The sequence below is a fragment of the Lutjanus erythropterus genome, chromosome 10 (assembly GCF_056507025.1).
Source record: "Lutjanus erythropterus isolate fLutEry1 chromosome 10, fLutEry1.hap2, whole genome shotgun sequence".
Classification (NCBI taxonomy): Eukaryota; Metazoa; Chordata; class Actinopteri; order Lutjaniformes; family Lutjanidae; genus Lutjanus; species Lutjanus erythropterus.
In genome coordinates this window covers 40982424-40999450 of record NC_139326.1, presented here as the reverse complement: position 1 = coordinate 40999450, position 17027 = coordinate 40982424, and the positions used below count along the sequence as shown (strand labels likewise).

The 17027-nt window shown below is 39.7% G+C and overlaps 1 protein-coding gene across 4 annotated transcripts in view; it reads right to left on the bottom strand.

Moving 5' to 3' along the window:
* Window positions 1-17027, bottom strand: part of tncb (tenascin Cb) — a 126415-nt gene that overhangs the window by 25597 nt on the left and 83791 nt on the right. For all 4 annotated transcript variants that reach the window (XM_084729340.1, XM_084729339.1, XM_084729341.1 and 1 more), the window contains exons 7-10: window positions 13333-13602; window positions 12743-12928; window positions 9371-9460; window positions 6746-7009 (exon numbers count right to left, since the gene is read on the bottom strand). In XM_084729340.1, the coding sequence (XP_084585466.1) occupies window positions 6746-7009; window positions 9371-9460; window positions 12743-12928; window positions 13333-13602 (810 nt within the window). The remainder of the gene's footprint in view (window positions 1-6745; window positions 7010-9370; window positions 9461-12742; window positions 12929-13332; window positions 13603-17027) is intronic.

Genomic DNA, 17027 nt, shown 5'->3' with positions numbered 1-17027 from the left:
AACATGTGTTGTATCTTATAAATTATCAGTGATTAATCAACTATTAGAGCTTTAAACTATTGGTTCAGGAAAACGTACAAAATTTGCAGCCCTGGTTTGGAGAGGTGATGGTTAAAAGTAACTCTGAGTAGTTTTTGAAATGAATACTCTGTACTGTTACTACACCAGCACTTTTACTTGTAATTGGGTCATACTTTAGCAGTGTAACAGTACTTGTACTTGAGTACAGATTTTCAGTACTCTTTCCACCACTGTGTGTAAGGAGGATTTGAGTCAGCATTGTGTTCATAGCTACAAACTTTTCATCTGAGGTTGCAACTTTTCCTCCTCCGACTGCAACTTCAGATCCCCTATTTAGCATTTATAAGCAATATATGAACACTTAATAAATGGCTTATGTCGCACTATAATGCAGTCCTAAGGATAGGGAGAAACTGTTAATTAAAGGACTAGTGTGTTGAATTTAGTAGCACCTAGCAATGAACTTTCAGATTGCAAACACCTCAGCTGTTTTATAGTGAAAACTGTAAAAGGCTGTATCTGGAGCCAGTGTTTGGCTTGTCTGGGATTTTATAGAAACAATGCAGTTCAACATAGCAGCCACCGTGGAAGACGAGCCATTGTGTTACTTTTTTTCCCCAAGACTGTTCCACCCTACTGTGCTGTGACTGGCTGTGAGTGTGAGCGTAGACTGGCACTTGGGAGAAGTTATGCAAGGCGGCTGTGGGAGATGGTTGGATTAAAAACTGGAATTTCACTCTGGAGACGGGTCTTTGATTGGTCTCTTATTATTTTCAGTTTTCAGTCACACTGGTAAGATTTAGGCTCAGAAACTACCATATTTTCCAGACTATAAGTCGCACTTTTTTTCATAGTATGGCTGGTCCTGCGACTTATACTCAGGTGCGACTTGTATAAATTAAAATATATAATTTCACATGTTGTTAAATGTTATTTCACGCTGACCGACATGACCAAGGAGTAAACATTACCTAGAGCAGCGAGAGGGCACTCTAGGCTTGTGACAACTACCAGTATCTGCTACTCCTGTACCACTGAAAATTAATTTAAACTAACTTAAAGACAACTGAGAAAGACTGAACACAAATGCCCCCCAAAAGAAAATCATATTCTGCAGATTACAAGCTGCAAACGGTAATCGAGCAGCAGAAAGAAAGTTTGGAGTGAGCAAGAAACTTGTGAGGGACTGGCGAAAAGCGAAGGTTACTCTTACTCCAATGAAGAAAACAAAGAAAGCTAATCGCGGGCTAAAAGCAAGATGGCCACAGCTGGAGGAACAAGTTCACAGATGGGTGCTTGAACAACGTACTGCCGGGAGAGGCTTGTCAGCGGTGCAGGTACGTCTCCACGCCCTTGTAGTTGCCAAGGCAACGAATATGAATGACTTTGGGAGGACCTTCTTGGTGTTACGGCTTCATGCAACGCAACCGCTTCTCTATCAGAGCACAGACAACGGTTAAAATAAATTTTCCAAAAAAATGCGACTTATAGTCCAGTGTGACTTATATATGATTTTTTCTTCTTCATGATGCATTTTTTGACTGGTGCGACTTATACTCCGGAGCGACTTATAGTCCGAAAAATATGGTACTTGGGTAGATTTAGGAACACAAACTATTTACAGGAACCAACACTTGGGTAGGTTTTGACACAAAAGCTACTTGTGTAGGCTTACAAAAAAAATATACTTTGTGGTTAAAATAGACCCTTTCACAATATTAGAAAGGCTTTCTGGCAATGACACAGTCACATTGTTGAGGCAACAAAATGTAAGTATGGCTGGACTAGTACTGGACAGAACAGTCTAAGGTAAAAGCACAATGATTCTTATTTTCAGGTCATTATACACAAATGAAAATGTGATTATGAATATTTCATACAATTTCTGCCATATAATATAAAATATGTCTTCATATGAGAATGTATAATTGCTCACAAATATTGTATATTTATAAACATTTAAAAATATAGCCTTATAGCTATGTACAACTACATTATAGTACATTATAAACCATTAATTCAGTGCACACTGCTTATAAATGCTCAGAATTTTCATTTTATTTATTTTCTTTTTCCCTTTAGGCTCAGCTTCAGTTCTGGTTGTCACATGCAGTTGAAGTTGTGTGTCATGACAACATCAAATGGTCTCCTGAGACATCGCCCTCTCGTTCTGATATCTCCCATTTGATACACACTAATCTCATGTCATACTGCAGCATGTTCATCTTTGGGGAGAAGGATCGAGCATTTAACTGTCTGCTTTCAGACACTACTGGTCCACAGATCGGTGCATGCAGGAGGATGATCTGTTTTTTTCATGCTTTACTTTCTGCATTTCTCTGTGCAGTGAAAGCAGCTGCTCATGCACTATTAGGCCTATAATATGAGGTAGGACACACCAACAGGGCTCAACAATAGGGCTTGTCCACTTGCCAAGGGCAAGTGAATTGCCATGTCTGGCAAGTAAATCTGTCAAGTCAGTTGCCTGACCAATCAAATGGTAAAATAGGCTACTAAACTTTTTTTGTAGGTCTGTTACAAACTCTTATTTTTAAAATCAGTTAATCTGTTGATTATTTTCTGGATTAATCGATCTATTGTTTACCCACAAAATGCCAGACAATGGTGAAAAATGTTTATCAGTGTTTCTCAGATCCCAAGCTTATGACCTCAAATGTCTTATTTTGTCCACAACCCAAAGATATTCAGTTTACTGTCAGAGAGGAGTAAAGAAACCAGAAAATATTCACATTTCAGAAAGTGAAGTCAGAATTTCTTTTTGAAAATACTGATTGATTGATCAATTATCGAAATAGGTGTCATTGCAGCTCTACTATTTTGACAATCAATTAATCATTAAAGTAAATTTTCTCACAAATATGACTTCCTGATTTTTTTTTTTATATCAGACTAAAGTGAACATCTTTGAATTTTAGACTGACAAAATAGGACATTTAAAGGGCTTTTGATGAACATTTTTCACTACTTTCTGACATTTTGTAGACACTGCTGCCATGGATTAAACATGATAACTAACTTAAGTCTCTGTCGTTATTTGATAACGGCAAATAAATAAAATAAATTGTACAGGGGCAAGTAAAAATTTACCTTTGCCAAGTAGATTTGTGACCCACTTGCCAGACCAGGCAAGTGGAAAAAACATTAACCCTGACAAACACAACGTCTAACATGATGCCGACAGATATTGACCAGCGAGCTGTCACAGTTTTTTAGGAGGACACTGGTGTTTTGTGCTGGTGGTCACATATACAACAAATGCACTGGATGGCTGCCAGTCCTCCTGTGGGTTTTTCACAATGCTATGTAAAAGAAATCAAACATGTTTGTTCAATATTCTCATTTGTACACATGTGGGCATTGAAAGTTGGGTCCTAATCATTTCCATGTGTGCTGTCATTGTTCCCTTAGTGTAACTCTTCCAGTCTGTGAGTCTCCTCCAGCCAGCTGATTAGTTTAAATTATGATAATCCTGTCTTTTGTCTCTTGATTTCCCTGTTTTAATGACATTGCTTTGTTTCGACATCTTTGATTCTGCTTCTTGATTTTCAGAACCACGTTTTGGCTCGGTATTGATTCCCAGCAGGTCAGTTAAGCAGCTCTCAAAAACAAATTCTTGTAATCCTCTCCATGATTGTCAGGCACAAGAAGAGCCCCCAACCTCCATCAAACCCTTGCCTCACCTCGCCCCACCCCTCCTCTTTCCTTCAATCCCTCCTGTAAAACCAGTGCGATGATCTGTATTTGCACTCCGTGTCTCGAGATGATAAAGGCTGCAGATCGTCCGGGCTGTGGATTAGAGCGCTGCTGATTTTGGAGACAATGTTTTAACAGGAGTCGCAGCATGTGGCCTTTTATCTGACAGAGCCACAGTTCATCGTGGTCAAATCACACAAAACCAGAGGGGACAGGGCTCACGCCAACAATTATCACATGAATGAACATTGTGCAGTGCACACACATGTCCACAGAAGCCCCCAGCCTCCTACACACACACACACACACACACACACACACACACACACACACACACCCCTCAATTTCCCTCTGTCTCAGTCTTTTTAGTCACTCAGTCTCTCAATCATACGTGCCACACATGACCACACAGACAAGTAGACATGAGAAGTAGACACATGCACGTGTGCACTTACCCACCCACATCCACACACACACACTCTCTCTCTCTCTCTCTCTCTCTCTCCCTCACACACACACACACACAGAAGTCTGTATTCTGTTCTTCTTGGCAGCGTGCAGTCCAAAAAATGCAACAAAAGACAGTTATTGCTCACCATATCGATTTTTGCCCGTAGCCATGCATTTAATGGGCACTGGTTGCATAACTGGAAGATTTACTTGTGAAATGTTTGGCTTGGAGGCACCCTGACCGCAGCATGAAAAATATGCCACAATCACCTCATTTGTCTTTTCTTGTTTTGGCTAAAAAAAAAAAACAGGGAAAAAAGAAAAATAATCCCACATGCTATAAATGAGCCTTGGGGGGAAGCAGGGGGTACAGACAGAGTGACTTACATTCAGAAGCTAACAATGAATTCAATTCATTGCCTTGGTTTGGCTGCAGTACTGAGGGACAAAAAAATGAACGTGTGGTTAATGAGAACTTCTCTTCTGCTCGAACCCCACGCCACCAGCTCAAAACCTCATGGAAACAGTGGGCCACATTCACAGGAGCCTCTGTCTCACACACATTTTACTGATACTGAATATCCTGCAGGACAAGGTTCAGCACAGATACTGTACTAACATCGCCAAAGACAAAACTTTACCAGCTCTCTTCTGCTTTGTTTGTAGAGGTCAGCTCACCCACAGGATAAAAACATCTCACTTACTTCCAGTGGTGTGTAGCCATGTAGATAGTTTTGTATTTCTCTGCTCAGATTTGAGATATTTTTACATGACATTCAAAGATTTTCTCTCTGCACTTACTCTGAATAATCCACACATCACACTATCGACACTTTTCAGATGGATTATTTCTTTAAAGCCACACTCCAGTGTATTTTGGCATTTTCTGATCATTTCCTGACAGTGTTGTACCCCTGTTCCATACTTATTAACTGGCTTGGCCTGACTCAGTATGACACGGCCTGTCAGCCCTGCACGGTAGGGATTTGCATTTCCATCAGACTATTCATATTATACTTCTATGTGACAAACACATTGTTTCATTAAATTCTTCACAATAAAAGTCCCCTGATATTTTGTTTTGAGCACAAACTGGAAATGCTGGGTTTTCACTGGCTGTAACTTAAAACAACTCCTATCAACTGAAACATGAAATGGTAAAATAAAACAGAAACCTGAAAATACATACAGCAACACAAGAGAGAAACTAAACCTCAAACTAAAGATTCAGTTAGAAGCTAAAAAAGTACTGAGAGCTCATCACAAAGAGACTTTTAAAAACCTCTCTCACTCTGCTCTCCTGCACACACATGAGCTGACTCTCAACTCATGCTAGTTAAAGGGGGTCATCATGGGTTAGCAAGATGTCAATGCAGCCCACTTAGAGGCAGGTCGGTCTCACTTTAGCTCCACTCCAGAGTAGGTCCAGGAGTGGCTCAGCACAGCTTGGTTCATTAAAAGTGGTAATGGAAATGCATGGAAGTGCGGCACAGTTTGACTCACCACAGCAATGAAAAAGCCTCAGCAATTAACCACACATCTCACCAAAATATATGGCGCTGGGATGGTGCTGTCACAATATGGCAAGGGAAGGCAGCATTGACTTATTCAACCAGACATAAACAGCTGTTGAAGGGGCTTGAAGAGGAGGCCTTTTTCAACATTACTGAATTGATTTTTAGTTTCCAGAATCTAAACCCTTGCACTTAGTATGTCCGTTCTAACTAACTGCTAACACATGAAGGGTATTCCCATTAGTGAAATTTAGCTTCATGATCATGCTCAAGTTAAAACAACATACTTTCCTCTGCTCTGTGGAAACAGACTAATAACTGCTGAGTTCACATTGCTAACTCAGTCTGTTTCTCTGGCTTCAACACTCCATACTGAGTAGTTCAAGGAACCTCAAAGATTTCTGCTGTGTACAGTTTTCAGTTAGTGTATGATTCAACTTTTTTCCATGGTCTAGTGTTAAAAAAACAAACAAAAATCTTTGTAATAATATCCATGCTATTACTCTCCATGCTAACTAGTCTGGTTTCCATGGTAATGGATTACGTCTGACTATTAACCAGACACCAATTCCCTGTTTGAGAAGGAACATTAAACATCAGTTAAAACTGGCTGGAGTGGATATTTAATAGACAGTAGTTCCACTGAGAAGTATTCGAGGTGAGGTCATTGAGTTTAAATAACCCAGACAGGGAAAACTATCTGCATGACTACCACTGAGGTGAGTGACAAAATTAAGTTTTTGAAATTTGAATGAATTGACCCTTTAAAATTACGGATGTGTTGAGACTGTCAAAAAAATTGCTACTGCCAGAAATCTTATCTTGGTCTCAGTATCTCTCAAACAGAGTTAAGAATGTGAAATGTCAGTGTTTGGAATAAATGCCAACATGATAACTCTACACCTCCAGACATTTATGCCAAAAAAAACCTTCCACTGTTTCCTCCCAGACATTTGAGACACTCTATAATGTCAAACAAGGCACTGTGGCTCAGTCAGGAACATTTTGCTTTTCAGGATGGAATGTGTGTTTTTTGCAGCGCTGACCTGTGGGTGCTGAGATGGAGGTGGGTGCACTGGTCCTGCGGCCCCTCTCGGCAGTGATGCTGATGGTGTACAGCATGCCGGGTGTCAGGCTCCTCAGGGTGTGAGACTCAGAGCTGCTTGGAACCACCTCCTCAGCTCTGTGGCCATCAGCAGATACATAAACCAGTCTGAAGGAGTCCAGTTTGGCCAGGGGACGCTTCCACTCCAGCATCATGGTGGTCTCTGTTACCTCTGCAACAGTCAGGTCCTTGGGAGCATCCAGGGCTAATCAGAGAGGAAGAGAGTAGGATGTGAAAGGAGCTTTAAGATATGATACTGCTATTCTCCTGAACCATCTTCAGTGCCGGGTTGCTATCTTGGGTTGAAGCCTCTACCTCACCTTCACCTCCTACCTAACAGATCGTTTTCTGTTAAAACTGCTAACCTCGTCTCCTTGCCTGCTTCCATCACCTCTGGAGCACCCCAAGGCTCCGTTTTAGAGCCCATATTATTCACTTTATAAGTGCTTCCTTTAGGTTCCAAAAATATAATATATTCCTACCATTGCTACGAAGACAACACAGCTATACCCCCCATTAGAACCAGTGATACGGTAACAGTAATAACACATTTATGTCCATTGTTGACTGCCTCCAGGATGTGAAATGTTGGATGGTAATTAAATGACATTGGCCTTACATTATCCCTCCAGCTCCATCAAAAGTATAGCTAATCATCCTGGTGCCTAACCTTCATGCCGCTGCAACAAATCTTGATGTCATGTTCGATCCAGCCTTAAAATTTGACAAGCATATTAACACTGTTGTGAAAGTTCGATACCAGAGCTGTTGCAATGGCGGGGAGACAGTGGACTATTTGGATTGTTCATCTAGGAATGAGTGCCTTGTTTGAAACATATTCAGAATGAAACACATTGTTTTCAGATGAGGTGGGCTGATGACGAGCATTAGTGCTGTGATTTGATGTGTTATTGGAACTGTGCTTTCAGACAGAATTTTTTTAGTTTATTTTGAAAGCAGGACATTTGTAGACAAGGTCAATAGTAAGACACCTTTAGACACAAATTTCCCAAGAGGCGGTAGAAAAGGATGCAAGGGCGTGTCTGCACCAGCTGAAAACAGAGATGTTTGATGACTGAACAAAATCAAAAAAGACTTGCAACAGGACCTTTGACTTGAAAATACATGATATCTTCCCCTAAGCCCAAAGATTTAAGTCTCTTATTTAAAAAGTGTGAGTCCATGAATCAAGTCATTTCCTGAATCAACTTACTTTGACACTAGTCATTTTCAGAAAGTTGACACTTAAGTCCCCACTTTGTTTGAACCAATAAAACAGCATCCAATGAAGTTGCAGAACTAATGTTACATTACAGAGCTCCAGTTGGAAAAAAAATTATACCAGTGGGTTTTTTGTTCAGTATCAGTATCCAAAACATGTCAGATATTACAGATTTTCCATCTGTACATACTGAACGAAATTCCCACTGGTACAACAACCTCAAACTTCGTTTGACATTTGAAGTTGTACAAAGAGCAGTAAATTGAGGCTAATATTAACATAGTTAGCAAGCTAATGTTCAGCTATGTCAAGCAACTTATTGCTTAATTAAAAATTATCAGAACTAACAGAGATGAGAAGAAATAGACGAGACTGGAGGGAAATAATAGAACCAGAGTCTCTGGTGAGGACTGAGATCAGTCAGAGGCTGAGACAAACTTAAATACCCAGGCAGCATCCCACAGACATGGTTGATATATCTGTTGCTAGCTAGTTTGCAGCTAACGTGTGTACAGCTGGTAGTGCACTGACAGTTTGAAGGGAATAGATACTGAACAGTGATGATGAAGCAAAAATGTCTGAACACACCTTGAGGGAATAATAAAATAGGACAAGTAGAACTTTGAATACATTATCAGTGGTGCAGTCATTCCCAAACACTGGGTCTATTCTTAGAATTTAGTCATCTAAAATTTTAATATCATTTTCTCAATGAGAGAAAATAAAACCAATAAGATATCCTGTTAAATCAGCCCAAATACATTCATTACTCATTTATAAAGTATTTAACGTGTATATGTTTGTAATAACTGCAAATAATTTATTGACGCCCTGTATGTCCATTATATTCATGATTGATTGATCAGTTGGAAAAATATCGACCTGGCAATCATTTTTCCACTAATTGATTAGTTGTTTGGTCTATAAAATATCGGAAAAAGGTGAAAAATTAATTTTGTCACAGTCTTGTCAATTAAAAAATAGGTCCAAAAGTGAAAACGGGTGGAGAGCAGAGACACATGTTATGATTTTTCAACTAGTGATCAATCTGGCAATAATTTTTCCACTAATTGATTAGATTTTTGGCCCATAAAATGTCAGGAAATAATGATCAGTGTTCAATCAAATAATATTATAAATAATATTACTTATTCTTGAGAATTGGGACAAACCATATTTTGAGGTTATATCTTGTCTCAGTTCTTAAGTAATATTATTTAGTTTTTGATTATTTTCTGATTAGAGAATGTTTAATGAGAATTTACATGACAAACAGTGTGTATTAAATAAAAGGCACATATATGACGTGATTATATAGATAAGGTGTGAGTAAAAGCATCTTACCAGTCACTGCGTTGGTGGTTGTGGGCAGACTCTCCCGCTCATCTTTCACTGCTGTCACACCCATCCCATACTCTGTGCCAGGTCTCAGGCCTGCATAACAAGGCAAAATAAAAACAGTGTGATACAGAAATAAAAAGCACCGTCATGCTTTGTTTGTCCAAATCCACTGAGGTGTCGCCAAATGAGCGATGGCAAGGCTCTAGTCAAGTGGCCAGCTGTTTCAGCTAATGGCTGTAGTGCCTATGGCAAACACAAAAACGCTCTCATGTGGTTTGATTGCACAATAGATTGCAGCCTAATTGCATTTCATGGTAAGCCTGTGCTCAGTGTGGAACATAAGTATTGTATTTGCATTGATGGATCTATAGGGCCCTTGTCGTGGAGCAGAAACTCTACTTGCTATGATACAGCAGGCTCTGGAGGCCCTTTGGTCTCTACAATTAAGCCCTCTCTGGGCCTGATCGCATCTAATTCCTTTATTAACTCCCACAGAGGTCATCACACACAGAGTCCTACAGCATGAAATTACACCTAATGCCCAGGAAACTCATTATCAATAAAATCACGAGCGTGAAGGCAATTACAGATAATAACTGTGTGAAAGAAGTGCTGAGGTGTGTGTGGAGCGGAGGGGGGCGTCCGCTGAATGGACACAGTGCTTTATTTCCACGGGATGGGCCTCCCAAGGACAAAGAATTGGGCCAGACAAAGACACTATTAGCCTGTTTTTGGGAGCTTTTTTTTTTGTTTCTCATGGTGTCTAATCCTGCCATGCCACAGCACACAGTGTAGAAACAAACAGAATAAAACACATCCGCCTCAAAGCATGGCTTTATAATGTCAGCGGTGCAGATAGATGAAAAACGCGCCGCTTTTCTTGTTTGAGCGAGATCTCACAGTGAAACAAGCAGCAGTGTTATTCCATTTAAAGTCTGAATGCCAAACCCCCCTGGGTGGTTTTCTAATAAAGTGGGCCTTTTGTAGACGGGCAAACATTTCACGACACTAAACAAAGGCAAGCCATTCTGGAAATGAGCTGAATATAACACTGACCATTTAACAGGGAGCACCACAAACACTTGCCCAAGAATTAAGAGAATAAACACTTCACACTATATAATTTTTTTTTTCCCACAGACGCTTTTCAGCTGTGTCATTTGGATGCAAAGTGGTAATGGGCTAATGTGAACTCAAAGAGACAAAAGAATGAAAACACTGAGGATGTACACGGAGAAACAGTCCATTCATTTTGCTGAGTGGGAGGTTTTTTACTGTAGCTGCGAACATGACTCGTCTTTGCCTAATTACTCTGACAGGGTGAGGGGGTGCAGGGTCAGAAATTAATTGAACTCTGAGTTACTGCAAAATCCCTTATCTCTGAAACACTGCAATACCTTAAAAATGAACATTTGTTCACTTTTTCACTGCTCATATATGCTCACCTATTGAAACGTCTCAGATAACAAGAAACATGGTGTGATTAGAGATTTAACGCTGACAACACAAAAGCTGTTCTGATTAGTCAGTGGTTTATAATTAAGATATAAAGAATTAGTAAATGATTTCATTCATTCATTCATTCATTCATTCATTCATTATCTGTAATAGCTTATTCTTGTCCATCACAGGGCTGACACATGGAGACAAACAACCTCTCACACTCACATTCACACCTACTAGAAAATGATTTAATAACCATTATTACATCCGTAACACAGTCATTTGTTACACTTATAAACCCTTAAAAAATGGATGGCTGTGGTAGCACATTAGATTGTTCAAAACCTGTTAACTCAGTGTTGTTAATGGCTCATAAGAAGTCTATAAATGATTAGTTAAATAAATGTTTTAGAAATATCAGCTGTACAGATGTCTGCCTTGTCTTCAATATATATATTTTTTAATGTTTTGTAACCACTAGGTAAGTACTGTAAGTATGATAAAGTTGCCTGACAATGACAACTGTTATTGGTTTGATTTATGTTTTAATACTATGTATATTGATTATAGGGCTGAGTGATAGATACATATTTTTAGGCTTTACATTGATGTACAATGTATATCTTAAAGGGATAGTTCACCAAGAGATAGTTAATCATCTACTCATCCTCATGCTGATTGAAGGTCAGGTTTCTTTTGTTAGTCCACAAAACACTGCTGGAGTTTCACAGGAAAACAGTGTTGCAGAATCTCCCACACAATGAAAGTGAATGGTGACCAATTTTCAAATGTTAAAAACAGAATAAAAACATAATTTCCGTACTACTTGTCTGGTGTAATCAAAGTCTCCTAAAGCCCCAATATGCCAAATTGACTGAAAAAATGTTATTTACACCATGTTTTTAGAATGAATCTTCACTGTAGATCCTTAGCTTGGAGCCACATTCACATGCACAGAGTGTGAACTGGGTGTGTGTTGTGTGACAGTGTGCAAACAGCATGTCAGGACTTTAGGAGACTTGGATTATGTCAGACAAGCAGTATGGCATTTTATGTTTTTTTGTTTTTTCCAGTTGTTTTTCCGCCTGAAAATTGGTCATCATTCACTTCCATTGTTTGGGAGATTCTGCAACTCTGTTTTCCTGTGAAACGCAGTGTTTTGTGGACTAACAAATAAACCTGACCCTTAGTTGGCATGAGGGTGAGTAGATAATGACTGGATTTTCATTTAATCCGTTAATATATACATTTCCTCTAAAATAATATAATATAAATTCTCAAATAGATGATATGATCTTATAGAATATGATACTCTGCTAAAGTTTGAACCACCCACAGTATATTCATAAGGGCTGGGTGATATGGACAAATTAAATAAACTTATCACAATAGTTTTGACCAAATACCTCCATTGATGTTGCAACAATATTGTAGAAAGACTATCGGTACTTTAACAAAATATTAATACAGTGAGAGTTCTCATAAATAATCATCAGTAATGTGGATATAATGAAAGTTACAGAGAAGTACTTCACTTTACTGTGTTGAAGCCTTTAAAGAAGAAAAGACATTACTTATGTCATATCACGACATAACGATATTCAAAATATAGCACAATATCTAGTCTTATATCATAATATATACCATTGATAATCTGTCACTCACTGCTGAAAGTAAAGAACACAATAAAAACTTTATATATTTATATAATTTATATAAAACAGTGCAATATAAAGTGAGCTTTATGGTGAAAGAGCTGCTTCATGGGTCATGATTGGAAGCTCTACATTGCAGGACATGGCAGTTTTATGTGTTCAATAAATGAAAATATTCCTGCCAAACTCATTTTGCACCCCCACTGCAGGCACCCACGCATAGTAGTAATATTAACCTGCACGGACCTTAATGCATGTGTATGTGTGTGTGTGTTACCGCTGATCTTGGCCTGGGTGCTGTCCTTGGGTCCAGGGGGGAAGAGCAGCTCTCCATGCTCTCCTCCAGACAGAGGTCCATACTTGATGCGGTAGTTGTCCACCTGAGCTCGGCTGTTCTTCCACTCCAGAGTGATGCTCTCATCCGTCAGCTCCACTGTCTGCAGATCTCTGGGGGCGTCCAGGTCTGAAACACACAAATGGCCTTTAGACAGATGTAACTTAACAGGATTTCTAGTCTAGACCCAAATCTGAAGCACAACTTAAGTCACTGGAGGATTTTTCTCTTTATTTCTTTAAACTTGTGAGGACATTCAGTCCTTCAAAGAACACACATGTCCACGCACACACATCAGCAGGATATCTTCTCTTGTAAACATGCAGGCATAAGTAAAGTATGTGTGGTCCACCCCCCCCCCCCCCACACACACACACACGCACACCCACCCAGCTGACACATAGCTCATTAAACCTGGCTACAATGAACAGTTAATGGCTCTAAGTGTTTTTTCTTCCAGGAAGAAGGTTAGGTAATATTTTATTTAAAACGTTCAGGTAGATCTGAAGACAGAGCATTGTTCTTAGTTTCACCTGTGAGGAAGGACTCGTAGACTGGAATGCTGCTCCGCTCTCCCCTCCGAGCCATCAGAGAGACCTCATACTGGGTGTCGGGGGTCAGGCCTCCCAGGTGGTACTGGGTGTCAGTGGAGGACAGCTCCACAACATTGCGATCAGCGGGGTTGGAGCTGGGCCCGTAGGAGACGCTGACCCCGTCCACCTCAGCGACAGGCTGGAACCAGGTCACCAGTGCTGTGGTGTCTGTCACATCCCGTACATCCACCTGGCTGGGGGCATCAATCACTGAAGAAGTAAAGGGTGACATAGTGAATGTTGTTAAAGGACCATTATTGTTTTTCTATTTACATGCACATGATAAAAGGCATTTATGGGCATTTATGAGTTTCTGATTCATTCATGTTTAAACTCAAGCTTCAAGTTCACCCTTGACAACATGACTAAAACTGAATGTACAGACACCAAGATAAAGACAGCCACAGAACTGTCATGCAAACACACTCCACACACATAGTCAGTGTGTTACATGTGTACATTGCTAAGTTCTGTACAGTCAGTGCAGTAGCTGTTTTGGGTGAATAAACAGACTGTACAAACAGTTCATGAGGCAAAAATGAACTTCATATCCTGTCTGAACACACCTTCACAGTTTCCTAGTCTAGTGTGTATCCACTGTATCCACCATATATATATATATGTATATATATATATATATATATATATGTATAATACCTTGTTCTGTAACCTTTTACCACAAGGCTTCACAATAAAAATATTTGAAACATAAAAATGTACTGATAAACTTTGTGTTTTAGACGCAAAGCCCAGTTTAGATGATCTATAGTGGTCTGAAGTGCATGAAGCAAGTGCATTTATCTCATTTATCATTATTTTTATGACTCCGAGATTAACTGCAATCAGAGTGTACCTGAGTTGTGAACCTATGAGTATGCATCTTACTCTCCTTTAAATTGCAAGACAATATTGCATCATTAACTTGACGAGGTTTTTGGTGGTCAAAGGTGCTAACACATTCTGCTGCATTGAGATAGCAATGCACCGACAATGCACCTGACCACACCTCACTTCTTAAAACCAACAGAAATGGGTGCAAGAACATTTGCTACTTGCACAACATGGGCAGTGTTGGGAGTAATGCGTTACAAAAGTAACGCAATTACAGTAATGTATTACTATTTGCTGTAACACAGTAATATAACGCATTACTAATAAAATTTCTGTAATATTATACCAGTTACAATCTAAGTAACACGCGTTACAAAGCATTTTAACCCGATTAGGTATTGTTTTTTAAGAATTCACCAACACCGCGAGACATCCCGACAACAGAAAAAAAAATCCGCGAGAGTCATTTCCTGTTGCTGGAACTCGCAGAGATGACTACAGACATGGATTCTACATTTGCAAGATGGACATATTCACATTATTTTTAGTTCTTCAGAGAAAAGAACAAGAGCAAAATAGTCAAGTGCAATCTGTGTGCGACACCGAGGGAACTCCCTACTTAAAGAAATAGCACTAGTAAACTGGACCGGTGCCACGCTAACATTAAGCTAAACGAGAGAGATACACCTGCGGATAAGAGAAAGACAACCAAGGATGAGCATACGGGAAAGACAAAGCAACAAAAGTTTCTCTCGGTTTGCCATGCTTCTTGAAGCCAGAGAAGTGAGGAGACTGGCGGCAATGTATATTGTGGAAGACATGCTCCCCCTATCAACGGTAGAATTGCCGGCGTTCATAAAGCTTGTCAACAAAATCCCTGTGAACACCAGCAGTGACAAGGTAAGCTAACGTTGTCATAGAGAGTGGGCCATGTGGCCATCTACCGTGTTATTATTACAAACAGCAGCCTAAACCGCGAGTCCACATGCTGTTGAGGAGAAGTGAATCTGTGCACCTCAGGTTCAGGGTTGAATCTGAATATACAGTGGAGAAAATAAGTATTTGATCAAATGTAAATTAATTTCTAAACTTTATATGATGATATTATTTCTGGATTTTTTGTTGATATTCTGTCTCTCGCTGTTAAAATAAATTTATCATAAAGTAAAAGTAACTCAAAAGTAATGCAAAAGTAGTGTAACGCATTACAATTCAGAGACAGTAATATTGTAATGTAACTAATTACTTTCAAATGACAGTAACAAATAATATATAATGTATTACATTTTGGATGTCACTTGCCCAACACTGAACATGGGCGCTGGGCATGAAAATGACAACCCCATCAGTCTATGCTGCACTGAGCGCTGCTTTGCACCAGGTGGAACATGGACTTCTCAGTTTTCGTTCTTTGTAGCTAGATTTTATGTTTGAGCAGAAGCAGATATTTTTTCATCATGGTTATACCACTGGTAGTGTTGGTGTTCTGCTCTTATTGATGGATTGAACTCCGTACTATCTGTGGGCTTACCACTGCACTGTGATCGACTGGTGCGTTATCCTAACCCTTACCATAGACCATGAAGGTAGGGTGCACATGGTTGAGTCAGGAGGGTTTCTGAGGTAGAGGCATAAAGTCTCATGGTGTTTTATGCATGAATACAGTCATTTCAGCAATGCAGTTGCTGAAAAATGTGACAGCCTTCTTGCATTTATGAGGTTATTCAAACTATTTACAGATCAAATCCCTGCGCCATGAAGGGCGCCTTTTCACCACCACTGAAATTGATTTGTCACACGCAAGCAACTTCAGGAAAGTCAAGCCTCTGTGCAGCACTGATAAAATGAAGAATCTGCATTTGAGCTTAACACAGATTTGTCTCCTGAGGAGGCTGCGAGTGTGTTGTTCGGGGGTCATGATACCATCCTCCTGGGAGGCCGACGTTCCTCTGAGCCTGCCTGCTTGACTGACTAGTTCCTCCCACACATGGTGGGTTATGTTGGGGGGGGCAGAGGGACTGGCTTTACACAATTAGCCCCTCAGCATGCAAATCCCACAGTATGCTCCCGCAAGCCGTTGTAATGGGAGACATTAAGAGAGTGTGAGTGACACAGAGAACTCTGAACCTCATTATCCAAGTAGTGCTGACACGAGGGCATAATCGTATGAGTGTACATGAGAGTGTGCATAAATGGTAGATATGAAAAACATCAATCCCCTTTGACTTTTTGATATTTTCTTGGATTACAAGAGGTAAGGTGCAAAGAATTTAACTAATGAAGAAAAAATGATCTACTTTTCCAGTAGTGTTGAAGGTCAATGTGCAAAATGGCCAAATCACTTTTTCACAAACACACTACATTCACTTACTAATGACATACTAACATGTAGCAGCCACCATGACAAAAAATCTGTTAATGTCTTTTCAAAAAATGTAAATGTTTATTGTTTGAAAGGGACAAAACAAAAAATCCATATTTCCCTCTTACCTGTGGTGGTGTTTATCTATCTAGATAGTTTTGGTGTGAGTTTTGGAGAGATCAGCAGTAGAGATGTCTGCATTCTCCATATAATGGGATTAGATAGCATCTGGCTTGTGGTGCTCAAAGTGGCAAAAAAATAGATCTGAAAAACTCAACAGCAGTGTCTCTGTCCTTATCCATACAGTCAGTGCTGTAGCTGTTTTGGGTGAATAAACAGTCTGTACAGTTCATGTGGCAAACATTAGCTCTATATTCTCTCTGATCACACATTGACAGTTCCCAGTGAATATCCACTTTATTATTTTTAGCAGTATCAAGAC